The sequence below is a fragment of the Muntiacus reevesi genome, chromosome 9 (genome assembly GCF_963930625.1).
Source record: "Muntiacus reevesi chromosome 9, mMunRee1.1, whole genome shotgun sequence".
Classification (NCBI taxonomy): Eukaryota; Metazoa; Chordata; class Mammalia; order Artiodactyla; family Cervidae; genus Muntiacus; species Muntiacus reevesi.
The window spans coordinates 15361206-15388760 of NC_089257.1; the positions used below are offsets into that span (position 1 = coordinate 15361206).

The window sequence follows — 27555 nt, forward strand, 5'->3', positions numbered from 1 at the left end:
GGTTCTATGGGTTTGGACAGATGCGTCTATCACCTATGCTGTGTGCGGCGCTTAGTCGCTCGGCCGTGTCTGACTCTTTGCGACCCCGTGGACTGTAGCCCTCCAGGCTCCTCTGTCCATGGGGATTCTTCAGGCAAGAATTACGGCAGTGGGAATCTTCCCATCCTAGGGAGTGAACCCAGGTCTCCCGCATTACAGGGAGGTTCTTTACCATCTGAGCCATCAGGGAAGCCCAAGAATACCAGAGTGGGTACCTATCCCTTCTCCAGGGGATCTTCCTGACCCAGGAATTAAACCGGGGTTTCCTGCATTGCAGGCGGCTTCTTTACCAGCTGAGCTACCAGGGAAGTCCATCTGTCATGTATAAGACAGAATATTATTCTAAAAATCCTCTGTTTGGGCATTTTTCAAAAACTGAGATTTTTGCTACACTTCCATTTGCTGCCTTAGCTCAAATTTCCAGCTAAATAAGTGAAAGTTAACTGAGGCATAGCTCAGCTACCTCATTTGGTTAAAAAATGTGAACAACAGTGAGACCAAACACAGAAATTAGGGGGTTCTAACTATTTCTGCCAAGTCTTCCTGGTTCTGGACTAATATTGAAAACCACCTTTTAGCATAAATAATACAATTTATCTCTCCCTCAGTCGGGGTTTATCACCTTCATGCTTTCCAGCCTCGAACCTCAACCCCCTTCATCACAAGTTGCTGCCAAAGCTTGCACTGTATTTTCTCAGAATGTTCTCTAGGGATGTGTGTGTGTGTGAGTGTGCGAGCTGGTGTGAGCGTGTTTGCCTCTTCATCTCACCACCCCCCCAACTCTATCTGCAGACCCTACGGCTCCCCACAGAAACCACCAAAGATCATTTGGCTTCCTCCTGGAGACGCAGAAAGTGAATATTATGTTTTGGGGCAAATCCCAAATAGACCCCTCTCCAAATGCCAGTTCCTTCTCTATCAGTTTTACTCTCTCCTAATGGTGTGTTTGTCTGCATACGTTGCCATTATCTCTCAGAAATCTGAGCCAGAGACGGGGCTGAGTTGACTTCAGGAGCCCCGGAGACATACCTGGCGGCCTTCTGAGTGAGCTCCAGGGGGAAATCCGGGCACAGTAATTGCAGCAAGCAGTGATATTCCCTCATGGTCAGCAAATCTGCAGCGAAATGGAGAGGAAGGCGTCAGACCTCAGAGTGGGAAGTCACCATGGTCTTTTTGGTCATTTCAGGTGTTTCAGACGTACCCTAGGTAGAACCGCTCTTTTTTAAACAAATTTTTATTGGAGGATAATTGCTTTACAATATTACGCTGGTGTCTGCCGCACATCAACATGGATCAAGATGAGTCACTATTAAGGCTGCGTTAACCCAAGGATGAGATTTTAAGATCAATATTTCTACAAACTTTTTCCAGGATGGGAGGCACCCAGCTACAACATTTTGGCCAAAGGAGCTTCACTGGTTTGAGAGATGGTTGGGTAAGAAGGGAGAATTAGAGGGGCAACTTTATTAGCCTTCTCAGTTTGATTTTCCTGGTGTCTGAAAATCCGCAAAAATGAGTCATTTCAAAGCTGGCTAAATTTGCTGAAATTCTCTGGCATGGTCGCCTTCACCACAACATGCCCGGAGACCATGCACAGAATATCTGGGAGCAGTGCTGAGGCAGAGGCAGCCTTGCAACACATGGGGGAGAAGAACACAGCAGGGCGACCCACAGCCCTTCTTGCTCTGTCATCCAGTTCTGCGCGGCTGGCTTCTTTTGGATGCCCACACACAAATCTGGTCATCCTACTGTAGGAAGCCAAGACCCAAGATCTACAATCAAGGCCACCAAATGACTCCTGATACACAGAAGCAGTGCTTTGGGAGAGATGAGCCAGGATGAGGCTTGAGGCTCAGCAGAAAACCCAGAGGGGTAAACTCATAGGGCTTTGTAGAAAGTCAGGGGAGAGGAAATACACTGACGCTTAAAAGTTGTTTTGGGATGATTTGAGAGAAGAGCATTGAAACGTATATATTACCATATGCAAAGTAGATAACCAGTGTGACTTTGATGTATGAAGCAGGGCACCCAAAGCCGGTGCTCTGGGGCAATCTCGAGGGACAGGGTGGGGAGGGGGGTGGAAGGGGGGTTCAGACGGAGGGACGCGTGTACACCAATGGCCGACTTATGTTGACGTATGGCAGAAACCATCACAATGTGGTAAAGTAATTATCTTCCAATTAAAATTAGAAAAGAAAAAAAAAGTTGTTTTGTTACTGCGTGTCCTAAAGCTGAGGGATTTTAGACCAGTCAGGCAGTTTCACTCCACAAGTATTCCATATACAAAAGCATTTCAAATACGGAAGGACGTGCTGACGGTAAAGCAGGATGGAGCAACCCAGAAGCCCTCCTAACTGGGAGCCTGGTGAGAGAAGGGAGCCCAGAGGGCAAGGCCACACTGGGGGAATGAAGATGGCGATCACAGGCGCTTGGTTTCTTTGGACCTAAGTTAGCTCAAGCCACAGGAATCCAGATCTCCTGTCCCTGCGAGTTCGGTTGATGCTTTTCCAAGATAAAAACCCCAAATCCCCAGGGACAGGCCTGGGTTTCCTACTCCTTTTTCATCAAGGCTCAATTCAAGGTGAGGGCACAGAGTCAGACTAACCACACCGCCAAAGTCAGGGACAGCAAGGGGGCAGACTCCGCGTCAGCGTGGGTCAGAGGACCAAGACGGCTTCTGTGGCCTCCGTCTCGGCCACAACGGGGCGTGCACTTTCCTCTCCTCGCTCGCCTGACCTCGGGCACCAGCCTGGCCGGAGGTTTTGTTCTTCAGGGGAAAGAGTAACAGCTACTTGTGGGCTCGCAGGCTTGGGGTGAGGGACAGGAAAAACGAAACGGAGAAAAGCCACTGAATCGAATGTGTTCCTGCTTTCTTCTCGCTCCAAAGCTCCCTGTGCAGAGAGGAGCGAGTTCTGTCTTTGAATCACTAAAGCTCTTCTAGGCTAAGAGTTAGAGAAGGAAATGGCAACCCACTCCAGTATCCTTGCCTGGAGAATCCCATGGACAGAGGAGCCTGGTGGGCTACAGTCCATGGGGTCGCAGGAGTTGGACACGACTGAGCGACTGAACTGAATTGAACTGACGCTGAGATTTGGTGGATGGATCTGATACCATTCTTGGGGTGGGGGGGCAAAGTATTTCCCAGTTATTCATATTTATCCCCCACATTATCTGCAAGATACTCTTGGGAAGATAAACAGTGTGAAGGAAAATGAGAAGCTGAGAGAGAGTTGTGACACCTGTCCCCCACCCCCTGCCCCGCTTATTTAATCAAGAGGGACCAGGCTGGGATGCCATCTTAGCCTCTAGCCTCCTGGTTTTCCTGCCCTTAGCATTTTTACGTTCTTGATGATATTCTAACTCATGTGTTTCAAATGCTTGCTTCCTGAGGATAGAAGAATAATTTACAAAAATAATTTTGTTCTTCTCCAAAGCATCGACAGTTCTGGGGAATACTAAATACATCAGAAAAACAGAATACATCCTGTTCACCATTTCTGGAACTTGACATTCCCACACGTAAAGTGAGGAAGACAGTCAGATAGACAGATGAGTGAAAGTGCAGGCAAACACACAGCTGTGGCTACCTTAACTGTGGAAGACAGCAGTTCTGTTTCTTTAAGACAGCAGACTCAGGATGTTAAAGCAGACTCAGGGTGTTCAAGCAGACTCAGGATAATATCAAGGCCAGATGCTTTCAAGGGAGAGGCATCTGTCACTTGGAAACACTCCTGGGTTGCACAGTGCGTATCTGGGAGAAGGGTGAGCAGTTCAGTCTCGTCCCCGAATCAGAGCATTGATGATCAAAGGAGAGCTCTTCTCCTCCTGACCCTCTGGCTTGGGTTCAAACCTTGGTTCTTTGGTTCCCCAGGTGGGCAACCTTGGGCAAACTTCTCAGTCTCTATAAATCTGTTTCTCATCTGTGAAACGGGAATGACGACACCTACCTTTCAGGGCTTGAGTCAAGATTAAAAGAGATGATGTCTAGAAAGTACTCGGCAGAATGTCTAGAACACAGTAATGCCAGACAATAGGAGCTATTTGGTTTTGTTTTTAGTGTTCATTCATTTACTTATTTAATTTCTGGCTGTGTTGGGTCTTAGTTGTGGCACTTGGGATCTTCAGTCATGGCATGGCAGATCTTTAGTTGGGCCATGTGGAATCTAGTTCCCTCACCAGGGATTGAACCCAGGCCCTCTACATCAGGAGCATGCAGTCTTAGCCACTGGACCACCAGGGAAATTGCTTGGTTTTGTTTTTAAATCCTGGGGACAAAGGCAGGAGATGAGAGGAGGAAGAAGTTTCTCGCTGAGTTGAAAGCTTAAACTCCTAGGAGTGTTCTGCCTTGAAAATTCTGTCAGGTTGTTTGAGTCAAACCTGTTTTTGAATATTCTTCTGCAGTCTGCATTTTATGCCTCCTCCATCCCCAGGAAGATCCCCTGGAGAAGGAAATGGGAACTCACAGCAGTATTCTTGCCTGGGAAATCCATGGACAGAAGCGCCTTACAGGCTACAGTTCATGGTGTTGCAAAAGAGTTGGACATGACTTAGCAACTAAACAACAAGAACAACAATATATGGAGGAGGGCATGGCAGCCCACTCCAGTACTCTGGCCCGGAGAATCCCATGGACAGAGGAGCCTGGCAGGCTCTAGTCCACCGGGTCGCACAGAGCGGGACACGACTGAAGGGACTTAGCACGCACACTGTTCCCAACAAGCTGGCGGCCTCCCCAGCTCAGGGGCTCCAGCTCAGCCACTGGTTAATTCTAAATGCTCCTGCCTTTGGGTCCTTTGGCTCTAAAGAGCTCTCCAAGATCTCGAAGATCAGCCTTGCAGGCAGCCCCTTTGTACTTCAGGAATAACAACAGTGAGTCAGTCAGTCACTGAGCTCTGTGCTCAGGCTCTGAAGTAGCTTGCTTAACCTCAAGACAACCTCATGAGATAAGACTCCAGTAGTCCCAGCGTCACTGCATAGATAAGGACAGGAAGGCTTAGAGAGATGAAATTATCTAGGAAGTGGGGAGAGAAGGGTCCAGAGCGTGGGAGACAGGAGGAGCGTGTTTGGCTTCCCAGAGCCCTGGCTTCCTAGGCTGGGAGGGGAAGTGAAGTGAGTCGCTCAGTCGTGTCTGACTCTTTGCGACCCCATGGACTGACTATACAGTTCGTGGAATTCTCCAGGCCAGAGTACTGGAGAGGGTGGCCTTTTGGGCCTAAGGACTGGATGGGCTTAATGATGATAATAATACTTAGGGTGAACACTTACTGGGCATTTACTCTGGACCAGACACATTTCTTCCAAGGGTTTTACTTGTGCTGTCTCATCTAATCTTCACTGTGTTTATCCCCATTTCACAGACACAAAAACTCAGATCATGCTTAACTGGTGGAACTGGACTCCAAGCTCTGGCAGTCTGGCTCCAAAGTTTACCCAACTAACATTTTCCGCACCTTGATCTTATCAACGGTAATTGGGTGAAGGCTTAAAAGCTTGTTCTCTACTCCAAACAAACTGGAGGGACTAAATAGCTCCAGGTGAACTAGATCAAGGAGACAATTCAAGTGAATTGGGATTTTTTTTGCATGTAAGAAATTGAGTCTGGAAGGTTCTAATTACTGTCAACAGAAAAGACTGCATGCAGCTCCAGCATCGGCCTGTGCTGGGCCGGGGGCCCAGGGGAGGCGGGGATGAGTACACCTGTGCGAGAAGCTACGCCGCGCATCCCGCCCACTGGCCGGGGCGCTCCACCCCGACAGGTGCAGGAAGGTGAGCAGTGTGCACCGACAGACGCCTTCTCTAAAGGAATCCCCCCACAATTAGGAAAGCTTCACCCAGCAGGTCCTCAAAGTTCAAAGGCAAAGACATGAGACGACTTTGGTATAAGATCAAAATCAGAACATCCCCCGCAAACTGGTGCTGCTCATTTTATGGGTGGCCAGAGCTGTTAATCTTTCTTATTCTAAACCTCGTAGTAAGAGTCCCATTGACTGTGCCCGGCTCGAGGACCAGAGGTCTTGACCCCGCTGCATCCTATCATCTCAGGAGGCGGCTCGGTACTGCATTGTGGCGCATGGCATGGACTCTGGAGTTAGACTGCCTGGGTCCAGATCTGAACTTTGCCACTGATTTCAAATTAGTGATCTTTAAGCATTCTATGCCTCAGTTTCAACATCTATAAAGTGGGGATAAGGATAACCAACATCATACGGTTGTTGTGAGTTAATGTAAATTACTGAGAACAGGGGCCCCATCACAAGTGCTCTGTTAAGTATTTGCTATTATTATTTCAGAAATAAAGAAACAAGGTTTCTTTAAGGTTAATGACTTTTCAAGGAGACAGAGCTAATAAGAGGAGGGAAGACTGAGATTCAGATGTTTGCTTGTTTAGCATTCAAGGTCCAGCAAGTGGTACTCTAGCAGGTAGGATCTGACTGGTTTGTGGGGGACTTGACTTCTGATGATAGGGTTACTTACGCCAGGTGACTTGCAGACTTTATATCTAAGTAAAATACACATAGAGGAAAACAACAGAATGGGAAAGACTAGAGATCTCTTCAAGAAAATTGGAAGTATTAAGGGGATATTTCATGCCAGGAAAGGCACAATAAAGACAGGCGTGGCAAGGCCCTGATGAAGCAGAAGTGATTAAGAAGAGGTGACAAGAAGACACAGAGAAACTATACAGGAAAGGTCTTAATGACCCAGATAACCATGGGAGTGTGCTCACTCACCTAGAGCCAGACATCCTGCAGTGTGACATCAAGGGGGCCTTAGGAAGCATCACTAGGAACAAAGCTAGTGGAGGTGACTGAATTCCAGCTGAGCTATTTAAAATCCTAAAAGATGATGCTGTTAAAGTGCTGCACTCAATATGACAGCAAATTTGGAAAACTCAGCAGCGGCCACAAGACTGGAAAAGGTCAGTTTCCATTCCAATCTCAAAGAAGGGCAAAGAAAGGTCAAACTACTGCACAATTGTGTTCATTTTACATGCTGATACAGTTATGCTCAAAATCCTTCAAGCTAGGCTTTAGCAGATATGAACCAAGAACTTCCAGATGTAAAAGCTGGGTTTACAAGAGGCAGAGAAACCAGAGATCATATTGCCAACATTTGTTGGATCATGGAGAAAGCAAGGGAGTTCCAGAATAACATCTACTTCTGCTTCATTGACTACCCTAAAGCCTATGACTGCATTCAGCTCAGTCGCTCCGTCGTGTCTGACTCTTTGCGACCCCATGGACTGCAGCATGCCAGGCTTCCTTGTCCATCACCAATGCCCAGAGCTTGCTCAAACTCATATCTATCGAGTTGGTGATGCCATTCAACCATCTCATTTTTGTGTGTGTGTGGATTTGACTGTGTGGATCACAACAAACTGTGGAAAAACTCTGGGGCTTCCCAGGTGGCGCTAGTGGTGAAGAACGTGCCTGCCAATTCAGGAAACCAAAGAAGCTCGGGTTTGACCCTGGAAGGTGATCAGGATCAGGATCCCTGGAAGGGATCAGGAAGATCCCCTGGAGGAGAGCGTGGCAACCCACTCCAGCATTCTTGCCTGGGGAATTCCAGGGACAGAGGAGCCCGGAGGGCTACCGTCCACAGGGTCTCAAAGAGTCGGACACGACTAAAGTGACTTAGCATGCATGCACTGTTACAACTCTGGCGAGAATACTAGAGTTTTCAACATACCCAACCCCTGACTCAAAATGTTCTTCTCTTGGCTGTCCCCACTTTAATCCTAGAGAGTGATGGATGAGGTTATGATGGCTAAGAAAACTCATCTCGTCAGAAATTAGTCATGCCCAATATGTTCAAGGGCTAACTCGTTCTTACTTCCTCCTTTCTTGGAAAAGAAGGATTGAAGAACTTCTCTTGTCTTTTCTCCATCTGGTCTTGCCTTCCTGCTGTGGAAACTCTAGGCTCTGAAGCTCTGTGGGGGCAGCTGAGTCATCGCTACATCTTCCTCGCAGACCACCATGTGCGTCCACACATTTGCCCCAAAGAACTGCAGCGGCCTGTGGTTGAAGATTCAGATGCCTCTTGCTCTTCCTGGGAAATGGTGCCCTTTCCAGGGTCAGAGTGGTGTCATGAAAGCAAGGATAAAGGATCAAGGGCCATATCTTTGTCCCTTACTCAGAGAAGGCTTCCCCCAAGCCTGAATCGAGGGTTTTTTTTTTTTTTTTTTTTTTTTTAAACCACCTCTGAAAGTCTGGAGGAGGAACCGGGGTTTAGTCTGAGTTCATTTGCAGGAGTGTCTTCAGGCTGAGGGCTGGGGCAGGAGCCGAGATAATGAGATGCTCCCAAGCCACTGGGAGTCCCAGAGGACTGAACAGCCTTTGGTTGGTTGGCTGCACGATCTCAGTAGGAACTACCACAGAGCCCAGAGAATACCACAGCCCATGAGTGGACTCTCCAATTTTCAGCTGCCATTGTTTTTATGTTCTTTCATGCAGGGGTTGTGAAGTCTCCTTCCAAGTGACACTCGCCCCCCCAGTCAGGCTGCTCTGCCAAGAGATGCTCGGAAGGACATGGATAATTCAGGGCATGACCATACCACCCCTTCCTTTCCCCCAGGGCACTGAGGCTTTGGTACCAGTCCGCAGCTGAGTAAATATCTCAGTGCTACTCTGCAAGGAGGGGAAGGGAGAGAGGGGGGAGGAGGGGAAGGAGGCAAGACATCTGATAGCTTCACCCCTCATGTAGCACTGGGTACCATGAGACACAGGAAAACTGCTAACATCCACGGGGGATGTTCTTGTCCAGCAAAACCCCTGAAGCAGGGCAGGCCATGTTCTTCAATTTTAGCTTCCTTGATAGCACAGCTGTTTTATATTGTAAATGGAGGAAAATGATAGTTTACTGAAAGGGAAATGATTTGACAAAAGGAATGAGAAGCAATGGCTTCCAGTGACACCTGTGGGGCATTATTAACACTATTTTTTGCCAGCCCATTAGTCTCCAGACTATGTGAAGTGTGTTCAAACAGGGGCAGAGAGCCAGACTCTTTCATTTTCATATTTGATTATGACAAAGCCCAGCACCAAGTGACTATTACTTCTTGACCAGTATATACATTCTAGGCAAAGTATTAAATCAGGTAGTAACAATTTCACTACGAATTTTAGAATGAACAAAAGAAATTCCCCAGGGGGACGTCCCATGGGGTCCATTGGTTAAGAATTCACCTGCCAACTGCAGGGGACATGACTTTGATCCCTGATCCAGGAAGATCCCATAGGGGGAACTAAGCCCATGAGCCACAACTCCTGAGTCTGTGGGTCCTAGAGCGCGGGATCTCCAACAAGAGAAGCCACCACACCGTAAGTAGAGAGTAACTCCCATCACCGCTACTGGAAAAACCCCGAGCGCAGCAGTGAAGACGCAGCACGGCCACAGATAAATACATAAATCCCCCAGAAACTGCTTATATTATTACAAAGATTTAAAGAGACGTGAGCATTTCTAATCAGGGTCTGAAAATTCTTCCCCAGGGATTGTGTACGGCACATCCCAGCAGTCTGATCAGGTGAGGGGCTGCAGGACTGAGCCGGAGGGCTGGGCTGGTACAGAAGAACCTCCAGACTGGGTCAGACCCTCAGGGTGCCACCCTCTCTTCTGGACGTCATGATGCGGCTGCTGAGAGGTGGAGGACCGGGGCAAGGCCTGGTGCTGGCGGGGGGTGGGGGGGGGACACTGCCTTAGCTCTGATGACGACGTGAAACCCAACAGGCTGCCCGTGCCCAGGCTGGGGAGCCAGGTGGCATGTGGAAGGAGGCACCAGCCAGGAGAAAAGAAGTCTCTCTCCAGGAGCAACAGGGCCAGCTCCTCGGGCACGGGCGTAGTCTCCAGACGGTTTACTGAGGACACGGAGGCAGCTCTCCCAAAGGGCCCAGTTAGCCCTTCAAGGAAGCTATTTCAAGCCTAGCTTTGCACTACTGTTCACAAAAGGGAGTGCCTTTGGAGGCAGAGATTTCAGAGCCGAGGTGTAATTTTCATCCAGGAAGAAGCAGGGACTGCCACAAACTCCTGTGAGCCACTCCGGTTCTTAATACAACAGAAATGGTCACACAGGCACGAGAGCTGGAGGATGAAGTAAAGTTGAGAGGGAAATCCTGCCCTCTCGATGGGGGCGTATCTGGAATACCTCACTCAAGTTTTGAAAAACAGGCAGTATTTTAAATTTCCTTGGTGTGTGTGTATTGGTCGTTCAGTCATGTCCGACCCTTTACGACCCCATGGACTGTAGCCCGCCAGGCTCCTCTTGTCCATGGGATTCTCCAGGCAAGAATACTGGAGTGGGTTGCCATTCCCTTCTCCAGAGGATCTTCCCCACCCAACCTGGGTCTTCTGCACTGCAGGCAGATTCTTTACCGTCTGAGCACCTAGGGTTTTAATGACCGAAATGAGGATTCTCATGCTTTTTTTTTAAAGTCTGTTTTCCCACAAAGATACCTCCTGATATACAAAAAAAAGAGAACTTGATCTGAGTTCTGCAAAGAACTAATTCTGTGATTCTGGCCACGGATTTTCTGGACCCCCATTTCCTCAGCTGTAAAATAGGAACATTGTGGTATGTGAGGGCTGAACAAAATTTTTACACATATATACTTTTTAAGGGGCTTCCCTGGTGGCTCAGTGGTAAAGAATCCACCTGCCAATGCGGGAGACGTGGGTTGGATCCTTGGGTTGGGAAGATCCCCTGGAGGAGCAAATGGCAACCTGCTCCAGTATTCTGGCCTGGGAAACCCCATGGACAGAGGAGCCTGGCGGGTGGCAGCCCATGGGGTCGCAAAAGAGTCAGACATGACTTTGTGACTAGACAATACAATGTACTTAAAAAAAAAATGGAAACCTTCGGACTCTGCCCTTCACTGCCAAGGGTGTGAGTTCAATCCGTGGTCCGGGAACTAAGATCGCACCGGCCACCAGGTGCAGCCCTCGCCCCCCGCCAAGAAAAGGAAATCCTTTAAGGAACCTTACCGTATAACAGAGAAAAACAAGCCTTTTCTCACCTAACTTTGTCCTCGACAGCCTTCACTAGAGGTGTGGGGGTGAGGAGGCTGGGGGGAAGGCCTGAGGAACTGCTTTAAAACTGTGGGCTCTAGCCACGCAGCCAACTCCTGAGCCCGCGCGCAGCAGCTGGAGGAAAGCCTTCACACTGCGAGGAGGAGCCCTCGTGCCTCAGTGGACGCCCCGCGTACCGCAGCTGAGACCTGCTGCGACCAAATAAATAAACATCTGCTGAAGTAAAACAACACGCCGCGCTCTGTGCAGGACGGCCACACAAATCGCTGGCCCTGAGCCCTGAGTGCGGGCTCCGGAATCAGCCGGCCGGGATCTAAATCCTGGCGCTGAAGCTCAGGAGCCGTGTAGCGATGAGCATGCCCACTAGAAATGGCAGTAAATCATCATCATGTGAATATGAATAAAGATGATGCCAATACTAATCATGAAGAGCTCTTGAGAGGATTCGGAGAGGCCACTGAAAAAAGTAAGCTTCCCGTTCTAGCACACGGCACGGGGCAAGCGTTCAGTAGAGGGCCTACTCCTGTGTCTGAGGCACGCAGGTGGGACGGCACCTGCAGAACAAAAGGCTCAGTTCATGGACGCTCTCCAGCTCCAGCCAGTGGGTGGCCAGAAGCATCTCGTGCCTTATCTCATAATTGTTTTATCTCGCCGCCTTTGTTCTTATTGACGAGTGAATAACAGACTTCCTGCCCCAAGGCAGGTGCACACCACCTTCCTGGATAGTCAGTGCGCTGCCAATCCTCATTTCTTACAATTAGAAGTAAAGATGAGTCATATTTATAGAGAGACTGTATAATTATGCAAACCATTTTCATATGCATTACCACTTTTGATCTCCATAAGAAACTTGTGGGGCAGAGAGAGGAAAGTGGGAATAAAAGTATTCCCATTTTTATAGATGAGGAAAGTGAGCCTCATTCAGGGATAAAATCACCAAGGAAGTGGTAGAGACAGGATGAGATCAAGCCTTCCCACCCCAGGGCACAGCCTCTTCTTACTATGGAGGCCAGTTTCCCGTGATGTCCTTTTCTTTCTGGCCATATGGTCCCTGGGACCCTGATCTCTCGGCCTGCTTTTATTTCCCTCAGAGAATTCGGTAGTGAGAATGCAGTAAATGTTAGCTGCAAATGCTATTACTGTCATTTCTGTTACACTGAAATCTACCACTGGGTTTTCTACCTCTTTCTAGCATCCTTCTCCTGGGCTGACCCCAGGGTCAGATGTAGTCTGTCTGGCTCCCAGCTTCCTGGTTGTCCCCCAAGTCAAACTGAAAGGGCCCTTCTATTTTAGGTGATCTGCTGCTAACCTCTAAAAGAAAATAGGAAAGGGGAAACAAAAACAGTAAACATGCTGAGTCATTAGAAGCCTGCGTCTACAATGTTAACAGGCCCAGACATAGGTTAGCAAGAGAAAAGTGTATTGAATGTACATAAAAAATACTTCCAACTACCTTTTTCCCTTTCCAATTTAAAGTGAGACTGACAACCCGAAACATCGTAAGTCAACTATACTTCAATAAAATATATATAGTTAAAAAAATTAAAAATGAGGCTTAAAAAAAATTGGCACAGGTTTTATAAGCTATCAGCAAAACTGTCTGATGAGGACTTGTCTGAGAAAGCAAGCCACAGAAAACAAAAACCAATAAAAGTTATTATTTTTCTGGGCTTTCTACTGTCCAAAGTAGCCATAGAATAAATAAGAAGTGGAACAGATTATGCATTTGTTTTGCTTAAAATGCATTTTCCTTCTTTTCTAAATAAATATAATATGAAGCGGTGGCTAACAAGAGTTACTCACTGAGGGTGGCTGAACCAAGACAGACTAAAAATAAAAAACAATCTAAGTTCCCTGGTTCTCAATGATGGCGCGAGTCGGGGAAGGCTGTTGCCAGCCTGTAGGCGTATTTCTAAAGACCACAGCCTGTTCTCTTGTCAGAATCCACTAACTTCCACCAAGGATGATGCATTTCTGGCTACCCACGAGCTAAAAAAACAGACTTCACAAACAAAAACAGCAGGGAGCAGAGAGAGGGCTGGATGTAGACAAACATATACATTTCTTGAGACGAATCCACCTTTGTCTTTCCTGCTGTTTTCTGTCTTCTGCGGGCATATATAATGAACCATATCTATAATTATATGTATATGTGTGGGTCAGAGGAAGAGGTGTCCCGAGACAGAGAGTGTCTGACTTTTTTGGGAGTGGATGGGAAAGGAAATTGATGTTAGCAGTTTCTGTTCCTTAAAGCCATCCTCTTTGTCAAAGTATGGTTTCCCTGGGAGAAGAGTCTTTGCCTGTGACATGAGTGAATCACTCATCTTACTTTAATAAAAATGTGAACCAAACGCGATCGGCTCTCCATCCCGGGAAATGACACAATGGGTCAGGCTATCTCAACTCGGATCCTCATCTTTCAGTGCAGCTGGCAGGCAGACAAAAGGAAAGGCAAAAGATAAAAAAAAAAAAAAAAAAAAAAACACCCCAGTGGCATCAAAGGATGCACCCACCCAGTTTCTTTCAGTCATAAATATGCTAGAAGACAAAGTCTGGTCTTACAGAGTTTGGATAAGGTACTTGGTGTACCCACTGACGTGTGACCTTCAACTGGGCAACAACTCTTTTTTTTATATATTTGTTTGGCTGCTTCAAGTCTTATTTTCAGAGCACAGACTCTCAGACTCTAAGCTGAGCGGTGCTTGGGCTTAGTTGCTCTGAGGCATGTAGGATCTCGGTGCTCTGACCAGGGATCTGTCCCCTGCATCGCAAGGCAGAGTCTTCATCCCCGAGGAAGTCCCCACTGGGCACCAGCCCCTTGTACCTCAGTTTCTTCCTCTGTCATGCCTCACATATAAATGATTGGGGTCAATTAGACTAAATTTAAATGTGTTTTAAAGTAAGCATTATACCTTTTGAATTTTGTCACATTCATGTATAACCCATTTTAGAAAAATCAAACAAAAATATGAGCAGTGGGTAGACATCAACGGCTCTTAAAAAAGTAAGACCATAGAAAAAGGAAAAAAAAAAAAAGAAAAAAAAGTAAGACCATTCACAACTATATAAAAAACTGCAAATTATTTGTCTCAATAATCCTCAGGGTTCTATTTGGGTCTAGCATTCTAGGATTCGTTAACTGTAATTCTCTGTGGTTAAGGCAGTAACCTAAAAAACAGGGAGGACATAATTTGAATCTAGGTAGCACAGAACTTGCTAGAAGAGTGGGGATGCTATAAACCCACACTAGTGCAGCACATGTAGTCACTAAGGGCACGAGATTTGGAATTAAGGCGGGCCTGAGTTCAAAATACCTGTTATTTCCGTGCTATGTGGCATGGGCAAAACTCTTTGAGCCCTAGTTTTCACATCTGTAAAACAGGGTAAGACTTCCTCCTCCTCAGACTCCATCCAGTGGGGGCCCAAACTGCATCTCTTACCCAGCCCTTGCTCAGACCATTCCAGCCCCATGGCTTTGCTGTTTCTTGACTATGTCACGCGTGTTCCTGTCTCAGGCTTTTGTACCTGCTGTCTTCACGTGCCCCTGTATTGCGCTGACTTCCTTCAGGTCTCTCCTCAGATGCCATCCTAGCAGTAAAGCCTTTGGGGCCGTAAGTATTTAAAACAGCCACTCCCCTATTCCCCGTCTCGTTTTCCTGCTTTATTTTGCTCCATAGTACTTATCACTGTATGATGGACTATATATTTTTTAACTGTATTACCTACTAGGATACAGTAGCATTCTATTTATCTCCCTACTAGAATGTAAGCTCCAGGAAGGCAAAGATTTTGATTCCTTTATTCACTGTTGGTTCTCAATAAGTAATTGTTAGATGAACAAGACTTCCGTGATGATTAGGTGAGATGATGCTTGGGAAGCTCTTGGCATTCACTGAGACAGAATGTGACTGGAACACAGGGTTTGTGTGGTTTGAACTGTATTTTTTAATTTTTTGAGTTAAAACATTAGAAAATCAAGACAATCCCCATAATACAATCTAGGTTTCAGATAGCCCTGTAAAAACTCTTATAAAAATAATTTTATTTTATTTCTGGCTGGGTCTTTGTTGCCGTTATTTCTCTAACTGCAGAGAGCGGGGGCTTCTCTCTAGACGCAGTGTGCGAGCTTCTCGTTGCAGCGGCGTCTCTTGTTGCGGAGCACGGGCTCTCGGGCGCACAGGCTTCAGTAGTCTCGGCTCCTGGGCTTAATTGCTCCTCGACATGTGGGATCAGTCTTCCAGGATCACGGATAGAACCTGTGTCTCCTGCATTGGCAGGCGGATTCTTTACCACTGAGCCACCAGGGAAGCCCTGAAAAACTTCTTTTTAGAAAGGCCATTCCTTCACGGCCACGATCAGCTGAGCTGGGCAGAGGACGCCCTTGTCAGGTACCCACAATGCACTGCACTGAGTAACACCAGTGCTCCATGTATTACCTGTTTGGCTGCTGCAGGCATGCGAATTTTCAACCCCAGATGTAGAATTTCTCTCTGGAAGCATTTATGATAAAGATTTGAGCCATCTGACTAAACAAGTTGAAGAAAAAAAGAAATAAACTAGATAACCTCATAATTATTCAGGGAGAGAGCAAAAAAAAAATTGTATACAGTATGATACCATCTTTGCTTTAAAAGGGAAAAAAAAAAAGGCTATAAACTTGCACAGAAAAAAGAACGGGCTACATCAAAGTGTTAATAATGGTGGTTAACTCTGGGTTTGGGGATTATGGGTGATTTGCATTTTCTTACAATCAGAATAAAATGTACTTCACAAAAGCCATGCAGACTAACGGTATGAAAATTATTTCTCAGTAAAGCTGTCAAAGCAAGCAAGCAGACCAGCCGGCCACCCGGAGAAAACGCCAATCCTGCATCTTCCTTCAGAAAGCCACTTCTGTGTTCCTCATTCTCCGTGGCTCTGTCTGCCTTCTCTAAGTCACTTGCTTTTGTCCATAATGCAAAGAGTTTGCAAAGCTGATAATCATCTTTTAAAGTCCTTTACATGCTTCTGGATCTTGTTATAATGCCGCTTGGCTCTGCCTTATTCATGCTCACAGTTTGGGCCCATGGGGCACAGTAAGCAGGGGTCGGGGGCGGGGGGGAGACACCTATCAAAGTCAGGGCTAAAACAGATCAGCTACAATACTAATCAGACTTCATTGCCTTTTGGTCACAATTATTGATGGTTTTCCTTCCTTTCTACAGCCCACGATGATTCTGTTTCCTCCTGGGAACAGTGTGGCTGAGCAGAGAGGAAGGGAGGCTCAGGAGACTTGGAACCCTGCCTTGGCTCTGCTGGGCTACCCCACTGGAGCAAGCTCCTTACTCTTTAGGCTTCAGTTTCTTCACCTGTAAAATGGAGGCAACGCTCCGTTACCTACTTGAGAGCAAGAGGCGAGATCTATGGCCTTGTGATTGCCAAGGCTCTTTTAAGTTACACAGCCACAAAATGGACTAAATTCTGATCCTGAGGACAACAATGGATTTTCCAGGTGTCTGTACCCTACACAATAATAGATAATGCATTTTAAGGTTTTTTTTTTTTTTGATGTGGATCATTTTTAAAGTCTTTATTGAATTTGTTACAATATTTTTTATGTTTTTATGCTCCTTTTTTATGTTTTGGTTTTTTGGCCATGAGGCATGTGGGAATCTTAACTCCCTGACCAGGGAAGGATCAGAACCCGCACATCCTACATTGGATAGTGGAATCTTAACCCCTGGGCCACCAAGGAAGTCCCACCAAATGTATTTACAACTTAACTAATAGGAGCTCTCAAATATCTAGATGCCAATAACCCTCTAAGTAGGCAAAACAGATGTCACAAAGTTCACACACTAAAGCTTATGTGGTTAACGTACAGGCTTTCGAGAGATGCCCTGGTTATTTTCACAGTTTTTAATAAGCTTGGCCATCTAGTTTCTAAGCCCGGTACAGACTAGACAAAGTAACCCGGGAGAGCGAAAGGAAGTATAAAGGCAAGTGCTAGGACAGCAATGAGAAATTAGGCATTAGCCACAGGATAGAAACTTGATCGAGAAGGAGGAGAAATAATTAAAAGACAGTTGATGCTTTTAAGGTACACTTCCATGAGCTTAGACGGCAGCAGTGTTTTCCAGCATAATGTAATTCATAAGTATATACTTAGATGCAAGCTAAGTTCCATATGAAACGCAGGGGGATAAAAAGGAATGCAGAGAGTGGTATTATATATTTATTTAAATGTATTTTGAAAAAGATTTCCATGTAAGTTATATTAACAACAGTAAAAAATGTTGGTACTCTAACTGTAAAACAGAAGACTGTAAAATGACAAAACTCTCCTGAGTTTTCTATGTTTACTGTTTCTAAGCCACTTATTTATCACTTTTTATCCACTGCCTCCTGATGTTGGTTATCTGTTTTTAAACTACCTTCCTGAGTTCTATACACACATTACCTCATTTAATCCCTCATTACTGTCATATTAGGTAAATATTGCTGTTCTCATTTTAGTTGCAGACACGGGGAGGTTAAGTCATTTGCCATTCCAGCTTTGAAACATGGGTCTGCCTAAGTCTAAAGCCTGTGATTTTTACTATTCCATGATTTATTAATAGTATATGTGTCTGGCTGCCCCATTACTACCAAAAAATTGCATCTTGAGAGTGAGGACTCCGTCTCACTTGCTTTTATATGCCACAGAGACTGGTACGTAGTAGGCACTCAGAACAAGTCCCATGGACTTCGTTTCTACACCTCCTTATATAGATTCCAAACCCTTAAATGAAATACAGTGTATCCCAATGTTTCTCCAAGTATGGTTCATGGAGCATCTGTATTCCAGACCTACAGAATCAGACTCCTCAGGGTTAGGATGTGTGAATGTGCCTTTAAATAAATAGCTCAGATGACTTTTAACGTGTATCTAAGTTTGATGGGCGAACTTCCCTGATGGCACAGTGGGTAAGGATCTGCCTGCTGATGCAGGAGACATGGGTGTGACCCCTGACCTGGGAAGATCCCGCATGCTGCTGAGCAATAAAAGCCGGAGCACCAAGTGTGCTGAGCCCCTACGCTCAGTCACCCAGCCTGAGCGCCCACAGCTGGTGCTCTGCAACTAGGGGAGCCGCCACGGCGAGCAGCCCCCGCTCACGGCAGCTAGAGGAAGCCTGCCTGCAGCAGTGAAGACCCAGTGCGACCAAAAATAGATAAACTAAGAACAACCTCTTTTAAAATAATGTAAAAAAAAGTTTGCTGGGACTTCCCTGGTGGTCCAATGGTTAGGACTCTGCTTCCTAACCAGGGGGCGTGGGTTCCATCCCTGGTCAGGGAACTAAGATTCTGCATGTTGCATATGGAGCCACCAAAAAATTAAAAAAACAAAAAGTCTGAGAACTATTGACCTAGTGTTTGAAAGCGCTTTCTTTGGAGTGAGTCAATCCTGGCTTCAGATCTTAGCTCCATTACTTAATAGCTGAGTGATGTGGGCAAATTAGTTACTTACATTCTTTGAGTTTTAATTCCATCATCTTTAAAATGGAAACAACAGAAACATCCACCTCACAGGATTCTTGAAGGGGCAAAGTTCATCCACTTAGCAGGAATCATGGAACATCTAAAATGTGCCCGATACTGCTTTTTAGGTGCTTAGGATATATTAGGGAACAAACAGACAAGTTCTTTGCCCTCCTGGAGCTTACTTTATGTTGGGAGAAGACAGATAAACAAAATAATTAACTATATAGTAAGTAGGTTGAGTGGAAAAAAATAGAGCAAACTGGAGAAGGCGTGTGAGGTAGCAGTTGTAGCATCATTTTATAGAAAGAAGTCTAGTTAGGTTTCATGAAGATGGTACCAAGCAAAGACTTGAAGTTAAAAAGAAACTTTGGCAACCATCTGAGGGAAAAGCGTTCCTGGCAGAGGGGACAGCCAGTGCAAAAGCCGCGTGGAGGGAATGTGCCTGTTAGGTAAGAGGGCCAGCGGAGGAGCCAATGTAGCTACAGCCAGAACAAAGCAGAAAGGACTAAGGAATGGGGTTGGAGAAATAACGGGGGTCAGTCCATGTGTGGCTTTTTAGGCCTACACATAAGGATTAAATAAGATAGTCATGTTAGGTGCATAGAACTGTGAGTGGTACGTAGCGAACATTTAACGGACGGGACCTACATCTGTAGTGACATGAATGACTTCTGGTCCCTAAGCAGAGCTAGTCTGGAAGGTCAGGCTTTATGTGCTTTGGTGCAGTTTCAGAGTCCTTCAACGTTTCCCAGAGTACAGAAATCAAACAGATCAAAGGCCTGGGTGATCCCCAGCAGCCAGTAGAGATGGTTAATTCTCTGCAGGTGCTCAGAAAACTGAACCAACAGAGACACACAAAGTCAACATACCATCAATAAAAGACAGGGAGAGAGCGGGGTGTGGACGGGGTGGGCTTGGCTAAAGGCTGAAACCAAGAGAAGAGCCGTTAGTAACGTAACAGAAGCAGCAGTGGAGCGTGGAAGCGTCACCCACGGCAGATGAAACGCACTCTGATATCAATGAGACCACAAAGTCCAGAGAATAATGACTACAAGCGGCTGGGGAGTGAGCCAGGAGGCCCAGCAACATGAACGCACTTGTATGGGGGGAAAACAAATTAAGAGATTCAGGCAAAACGATCCCGTTTCCTGGTGGAGGAGGCTCTTTAATCTTTAATATCTCTCTCCTGACACGAGGCGCGGATCTTGCCCCAACAAGACAAAGGATGGTGTCTGTGAAGTTAGCACTTCTCACGCCAGCAAAGGACTTCTGAGGAGACGACTCCCATGTGGCTGCCAGGCTAGAAGGATGCACTGTCTCAGTCCCCCGGTTTCACTGCCGGGCACGGCTGTGCTCGGTCGCTACGTCGTCTGACTCTTTGTGACCCCACGGACGGTAGCTCGCCAGGCTCCTCTGTCCATGGGATTCTCCAGGCAAGAATACTGGAGTGGGTTGCCATCTCCTCCTCTAGGGGATCTTCCCGCCCCCAGGGAGCAAACCTGCATCTCCTGCACCGGCAGGCGGATTCTTTACCACTGAGCCACCTGGGAAGCCCTCCACAGCTGGGCAGAGAGGAGCTAGGACACACCCACCCACCCTCCAGGGCTCTCACAGTGGAAAGAGCTGCCTGCAGAGCCCTGGAGCGCTGGAGAGGAATGTGGGCTCTTTGGGACCTGGAGGCAAGCAAGGGTGTAATAAAGACCAGATAAAGATACCCAGGCTGGGCTTTGAACTGCTGAACATCTTGGTGCCCTCGGGAAAGCTAAGTGGGGAGCACCATCCAGTGGAAATCCGGAAGTGGGCATCCTTTGAGGCCTCAGTTAGGCCAGCTTGGCCGGGAAGGGCACCATATTGGTCTCCATGACCCTGACCTAACCTACTCAAAAGGGAGCAGTTTAGTCTGAGTCAGAGGAAGTGAAGAGAGCAACTCACTTTCTGTGATGTTTGACTCAACACATTTGGTTTGGAATTAAGACCATTATGAAAACCAACACGGGACACCCCTGGGCTTTTATTCCATTCCTCAAACTATGTGTCAGTCTGCCTTCACCATCTCCTGAGAGAAACCATATATTTGCTTTGGGAGTTCTTAATTGCTATATTCCTACCCACTTCTTCAGTTAATAAATATTTAGTGCCCACTGTGTTCCAGGGGTGAGGCAAGGCTCTGCAGGAACAGGAATGGTTAAGACAAAAGTTCCTACTTTTATGGAGCTTACTGTCTAGCGTGGGTGTGTGGGGGAAGAGATAGATAAATGAAATACTTGCAGAAAGTGGGAAGGGCAATGGCATAAGTGAAACAGGGTGGTGTGGTGTGGAGTGACCGAACATGAGACATTAGATGGGGCGGTCAAGGAGAAGGTGTGGTCTGAGCCGGGGCCTGGCCGGATGAGAAGGGGCCAGGCGTGCAATCAGGGGGGAGCGCCAACAGCATATGCGCACGGCCAGGAGTGGGAAGGGGCAGCAAGACTGCTTTGCTTCCCGGGCCCCTGCTCTGCACACAACTACGACTTCTCTGTCTCTGGCTGTGCTACAATCTGCTAAAGAAATTGCTCCAGGAGGCCTGGGAAAGGAATGCTAGTGAATGAAACGGAATTCCAAGGCTGACCGATTAGTACTGGAGTCAGTACTGACCTAGGTACTCTGATCCCCAAGCAAAGATAAGGCACGAGCTGTAGGAACAAACTCCCCCCCCCACCCCCGGCTTTGTGGCCGCTCTTCCCTACTGTGGTTAACTGGCAAAGCGGCTCGTGTGAATGAGCGCAGGATGTCCAGGGAGCAGCACTGTTTCACACATCATCATTTCAAGTCACCAGCCGGACAGGATTTAGCACTCTGTGTCTGGCAGCAACCAGCAGGGAAGCGGAGAGAATTCCATTGGACTGTCCAGAGCAGCTGACCCACAAATGAGGAGTGAGGAGAGTATTAAAACCAAACAACACAACAACCTTTCCTGAATGGTAGAGTGAGCCAATTCGACATCGAACAGAGACACACAAATCCGGGCGCCTCTGAGGCAAAAGGTCAATTTCTTGTGCTGGTCCCTGATCGTCAGAATCCAAGATCTTGGTTTGAGCTAGGTCCCTCATTCCCAAGCAGAGTCGGGCCAGATGGGCTGCTCAAGGTCAATACTCCCTGGTCTGACTCCAGAGGAGCCTTATGGCTGCAGTGGACACCAGCGAGGTCAGTGGGAGAGGAAGAGGATGCAGGCAGAAGACAGGACGTGTCCTCTAAAGATACAAGTCCCGATTGCTTGGTTTTTCAGTTGAAGAAACTGATATTTGCAGCCAGATATTTATCTCTGGCAAGCCCACCACAGGTCCCAGGATTGGAATGAAGGGACAGAATAAAGGAAAGGAGGAAATCCCCATCTAATGAGACGTAGGTGGGACTGAACTGTCCCGCCTTGTGGATTTCTGAACTTTCTAGTTCTCTTCATCAAGTCCAAGCCCACCCTCCCACGCCTCATCCTTCTTTCCTCTAAGTCCTTCTCACACAGCTGTTAGGTAAGATTTAGTGGACGGAATGTGTTTGCAAAATCTGTTTTGTTCATTGGAACATGTTTATCTAGAAGGAAAGGGAGAAAAAAAAAAAACAACAACAACCCTGTTCCTTCTCGGTATTTACTTTTTGGTGACTGTCTTCTGGGATTGGGAACTGGATAAACAGATGGCCTTCATGGAAGGAATCAGGCGAAACGCCAGGGTGTGTGTATATATCTTGGTCTCAGTGTATACATGGCAAATGGTCCCCGTCCGCACAGCTGGGCTGGTTCTGGAGGGACATGAGGGGACGGTACTCTCTGGACGCGAGGACTGCCACCGCTCCAAGGTGTGGTGCTCCAAGGACCCCCTCCAAGGAGCACCTCCCTGGCAGAATCTCAGGCCATGGGGTGCCCGACGGTTTATAGAATTCTAACCCCAGATAGGTGACCGCGATTTCATTTGCTGGCCTCTGGCTGTGGTGACTAAGGGTTGTGCCAGATTCAAAACTGTTGCTTATGATTTGTGCTGGGTTTGTCTGATGTGTGTGGCGCCCGCAACGTGCTGAGTGTTCGCACGGCCTGTAGAGCATGGCGCACCTCGGAACACACTGGACGCCTCGGAGCTGAGGGCGTTCCCACCAGGGTCGTGGTTGTGTCGTGCGTGTGTGCACAGAGGTCATGGAAGGCCTGAAATACAATTATTTTCCAGGCCATGGAGAAAGCATAGCTGCCAGACGGAATGGGGAACAGCGATCCCTTCTGTGTCCCCCAAGCTGACAGTGACTTGTTGGGGAGTGGAGAAGCACTGTCCCTCCTAATTTTTTGACCTCCGATATAAAGGGCTCCCCTGGTAGTTCAGATAATGAAGACTCTGCCTGCAGTGCAGGGGACCCAGGTTCGAGCCCTGGATTGGGAAGATTCCCTGGAGAAGGGAATGGCAACCCACTCCAGTATTCGTGCCTCAAGAATTCCATGAACAGAGGAGCCTGGCAGGCTACAGTCCATGATGTCTCAGAGAGTTGGACATGACTGAGAGACTAACACACACACACACACACACATGTCTACTGCAGGGGGTGGTGATGCAGGAAGTAACTCTTTCATAATAAGGATGTTTCAATTCCAAGGTTTGAAGAAGTCTCATTATATTTCTAATAGTCAAAGAAAAAAAATCTTCATTTGCTTCACAGAAAAGGGTTCGGGTGGATGTATTTTCTCACCCCTGGCAAAAATGCCTTTAAACGACCACAGAAAGAAAAGATGACCGCACTGCCCAGGCAGAGAATTGGGGCCAAAGAGCGTCAACTCAAAACCCCCAGAAATCCCAAACAACAACAGCAGCAAACACTCCCAGGGAGAAAGTGGCTGCATCGTCAGGTTCTGGTAGCTCAAAGACAAGAACATGAAATGATTAGATTCTAAGAGAGCAAGGTGCTGGAGGGAATGGGACCTCACGGAGACAGAACAAAAGATCCCGTTTCTCACAAAGCCTGTGCAGACCTTTAGACTACAGTGAGCGGTGAGCGTGAGGGATGCCGCCCAGGAAATGAAAGGACTCCCTCGTTCCTCTCCAGTGAGCAGAGCCCAGGAGGAGTGTTCCAGGGCACTCTCACAAACACTCTTCAATAGCAGCATCCAGAGCCTTTGATTCAAGGAACATGCTGAAGAATAAGCAGCCTATTAATCTGAGTTTTCTGGTGTGCCTGATTATACAAAACAGCCGTGAACTAACCCTTGGCTCTCGCCCACGTCCTGATGGCGCACCAGCCGCTGCTCCGCTCCACCCCTCCGCTCCCTGTCTCCACCGCTGCATGCAATTTGTCCCTGGAAAAGCTTCAGGTCTGGGGGCCCTGGTGGTTTCAACTAAGGATGCCGAGGCCCAACCCCGGGTGCAAAGAACTGGAAACAGCGCATCCTTGTTTGGCCATGAGCAGCAAAACCATGTGACTTCGGGCTCAGACGAGAACTGTGTGGTAGTGTGCCTGGGTGAGGAGCCGGAGTCATCACTCTGCCTCTTTCTGAGCCAAGCTGACAGCCGCAGGCCTGGGAAAGGAAGGCCCAGTTTCAATTGCTCCCCAGTCCTGGTTACCTTGGTGGCGGGAAGGGTGGGCTCTGGGTGCCGCTCTGTGGAAATATTCCTGGGCGTTTTGCCTAAGTAACAGTGACCAAGCAAGGTCCCTGAGTTTTCAAGGAGGAAAGGAGAAGAAAGGTAGGTGACCGTTTCACTCTCAGGCCCTTTCTCTATGAGTTGTTCTTTAAAATCAACGAGGTGTAGCTTTGGTGATAACAACCATTGGATGAAGCATCAGGTCCTCCTTCCCGCCCCCAGGGAAATCATAGATAAAGAAGCCGATAGTCTGAACAGTTAAGTAATAAACCAGGTTCGGTTGTTGAAACAGTGTGATTGAGGCTAAGATCATAGGCTCAAATCAGCCCGGGAGCCAGGTGGCTTCTTTGTATCTATCCACAGTCACCAATCTCACACAGGTATGTGCTTAATCGTAAAAGGAACTGACCTGGTGAGCTGGATAAATCAGTATCAGTGCTACTCAACACACACATAGACACACACACACACACAAAACCTCAAAACACGCATCCCACTGACCTCAAATTTATACACACAGGAAAATATGAAACTTTTTCAGAAAGTATTTTAGAAAGGGCCCTTTCTAAAAATAATTTCAAAGAGATGCTTTGATTAAAAAGAAATTAATTCTAAAGTCCTCTGAGTCTACTTTCAGAGAACCATATGGCGTTTGGTCCGCTGAACTGGAGAGGAGAGGATAAGCGTCTTACAAAAGAGACGGGACAGCACAGAAGCTCAATACTTCCCGTGAGGGATGCTGAGATGCCACAGGACGCAGTGACTCGCCTGGGACTTGCAGAAAGGAGAGGCCTTGCAGACAGACAGGGGGAGCGCGGCTGCTGGCTGAGTGTGATCTTAGACGCGTCACATAAGATCAGTGAGCTTCACTCCCTCACCTGTGAGATGGGAATCATCCTCACAGGACTAGTATGAGGGTTACATAACACACGGAAAAGGCTTCGTGCAGAGCCTGAGACACAGTAAGTGCTCAGCAAACTACAGGCGTACTCATCACTCTCTGCGTGTGAGTCGCTCAGTCGTGGCCAACTCTTTTCAGCCCCACGAACTATAGCTCGCCAGGATCCTCTGTCCATGGGGTTCTCCAGGCAAGAATCCTGAGGTGGGTTGCCATTCCCTTCTCCAGGGGATTTTCCCGACCCAGGGAACAAATGTGGGTCTCCCGCATTTTGGGCAGTTTCTATACCCCCTGAGCCACCACCAGGCTCAGGAATCAAACATGGCTCTGGGGAGGGACCTAAGGGGCAGCGGGCACACGAGCTTCATGAAACAGGAGTTTCTTCATCTCTTTATTGGGCTGGGCTTAGAAGGCCTCCACAGCGTCCCTTAGTACACTGGAAACAAGAGCTTGCATTTCATGGGGTTATTGATGAAAGGGCCATGAGCGATTCAATCCTGGTACTCTGGGGATGTCCTTTTGGACCTGGGAACTGCAGACGGACTTGGCATTTTCCCACCCCAGAGTGTGGCTGAGCAGATACAACCTTCCTCCTCACAGCTTCCACCTGTTGAGACAAACAGATGTCTTCTGAACATAAGAGGGGCCATGCAAGCAGAGATCTGGTGTCAGACAGCCTTTCCCTGCAGCATTCCTGGGGTGGTAAAATGACAAACATTCCAGCAGGCTGAGGCGAGTCCTTCCTGCCCTGTAACTGGGGGCCTTATGAAGCTGCTTCTTGTGATCTGAGCCATTAGGACCTCACTCCAAGGCGGTGGGGTGGACTTCATTAATATTGATGAGCTGCAGCTCGTTAACCTCATTTGATGTTTATTTACAACCATTCTTCTCATATGCTAACGAGTGACACTAGGCTCTTCAGATAGAAAGGAGAGAACTGGACCCTCTCTGCCAGCATCTCCTTGGCAAACTTCTGTCCCTTGCCACAGAAGTTTGCGCAGAGGGAAGGATGCCAAATGGAGGGAATGCAGCAGTGAGGACAAAATGATGTGAAAAGAATGTCTGCAATGTGATGGGGGAGAGAGAGCAGCCCAGCTGCTGGGGCCAGGGGGTGACCCAGTGGGTAACAGAAAGAAGCTGAAGGGTGGGGATCCAGGGGCCAATGAAAGGGCCAATAGGTTAGGGTTTGGAACTGGGGTGGGAGGTGGAGATGAGTGGGTCCCCTGGACGTCAGTGGCCTTGAAGGCCTCTCTCCAGGTCATTTCACTTTCTTCTATGATCTTAAGGAAATCAACACACAGGGGTTGGGGTAGATTTCTGTAAGGCAGTTAAATGCCCACAGTAATGAATGCTTAGTAAAGGCTTAGGCTTGGGGAAAGAGCACTCATTGTCCAGAACATCAGTGTGAAATGAGTAAGCGGGGAGGCAAAAAAATCACTTTCTCTTTTCTCCAAGTTATGGGTATGTTATGTATATCAAAGAACAGGATGATGAAAGAAGAGTCAGAGATGGTGGTGGTGGTGGGAATAATTTTTAAAAATATGGCCAGGACTTCCCTGGTGTCCTGTGGTTAGGAGTCTGCCTGCCAATGCAGGGGACACGGGTTCCATCTCTGGTCTGGGAAGACCCCACATGATGTGGGGCAGCTTAGTCTGTAGGCCGCAACGACTGAAGCCCTCGCAGCTAGGGCCTGTGCTCAGCAACAAGAGAAGCCCCCGCGATGAGGGGCCTGCCAACCACAAGGAGCAGCCCACTAGAGGATGCCTGAGCGACGAAGACCCAGTGCAGTCAAAACTAAGTTAATCAAAAAATTGTTTGTAACATCAATCACAAAAAAATATGGCCATTCTATTGTCTCAGGGCTGCTGAGTCTAAAGAACACAGGGTCTCTTCCAAACTTCATACTGTGTAGCAAGTCAATTTTGAGACGTCCCATCCATTCAAAAGGCACGAAAGCCTATGTAAGACATACGAGGGGGATGGAAGGATATATAAATGTTTATTAGTATCAGCACCAACACCAAACTTAAAATTTCCCTAACACTTACATGCCAGTTCCCCACCGTATTTCTGGTCTTTATTCCTCTGAACGTTACATTACTACTTAAGACAATTATTCCCTTCCTGCCTGCGGGGTCCACACCCTCTCTTTTCTCTCCATCTGACTTTTTCTGTGAAGCACTTTGAAGATCGCTTCTACCCTTGATGTGCCTTTCTGCAAGACTAAAGAGGCAGGAGAAAAAAGGAATCTCTTACCTTAAGGATTTAACCACATTTAAGTACAAAGTATTGGTTCTGAAAGGGTAGATTTTATGTTGAGTTGTTTGTGTGAGATCATTATCCCTTAGGGTACGAATTTAATCTCTTTCAAGTTTCCTATGAACTCAGTTCCTGCTGGATTGAAGGAATCAATGGCAATCTGCATTCAGCCTGACTGTGTGCAGCTCACCTATCCTTGGGGACAAACTTCTCCAGGATACTAACTGAAGCTGTCTGCCTGGG

The 27555-nt window shown here is 47.4% G+C and overlaps 1 protein-coding gene across 2 annotated transcripts in view; it reads right to left on the reverse strand.

Annotated features, from left to right (window-relative positions):
* CSTPP1 (centriolar satellite-associated tubulin polyglutamylase complex regulator 1) overlaps positions 1–27555 on the reverse strand; it is a 199373-nt gene that overhangs the window by 25012 nt on the left and 146806 nt on the right. For both annotated transcript variants that reach the window (XM_065943995.1, XM_065943994.1), the window contains exon 4: positions 1069–1153. In XM_065943995.1, the coding sequence (XP_065800067.1) occupies positions 1069–1153 (85 nt within the window). The remainder of the gene's footprint in view (positions 1–1068; positions 1154–27555) is intronic.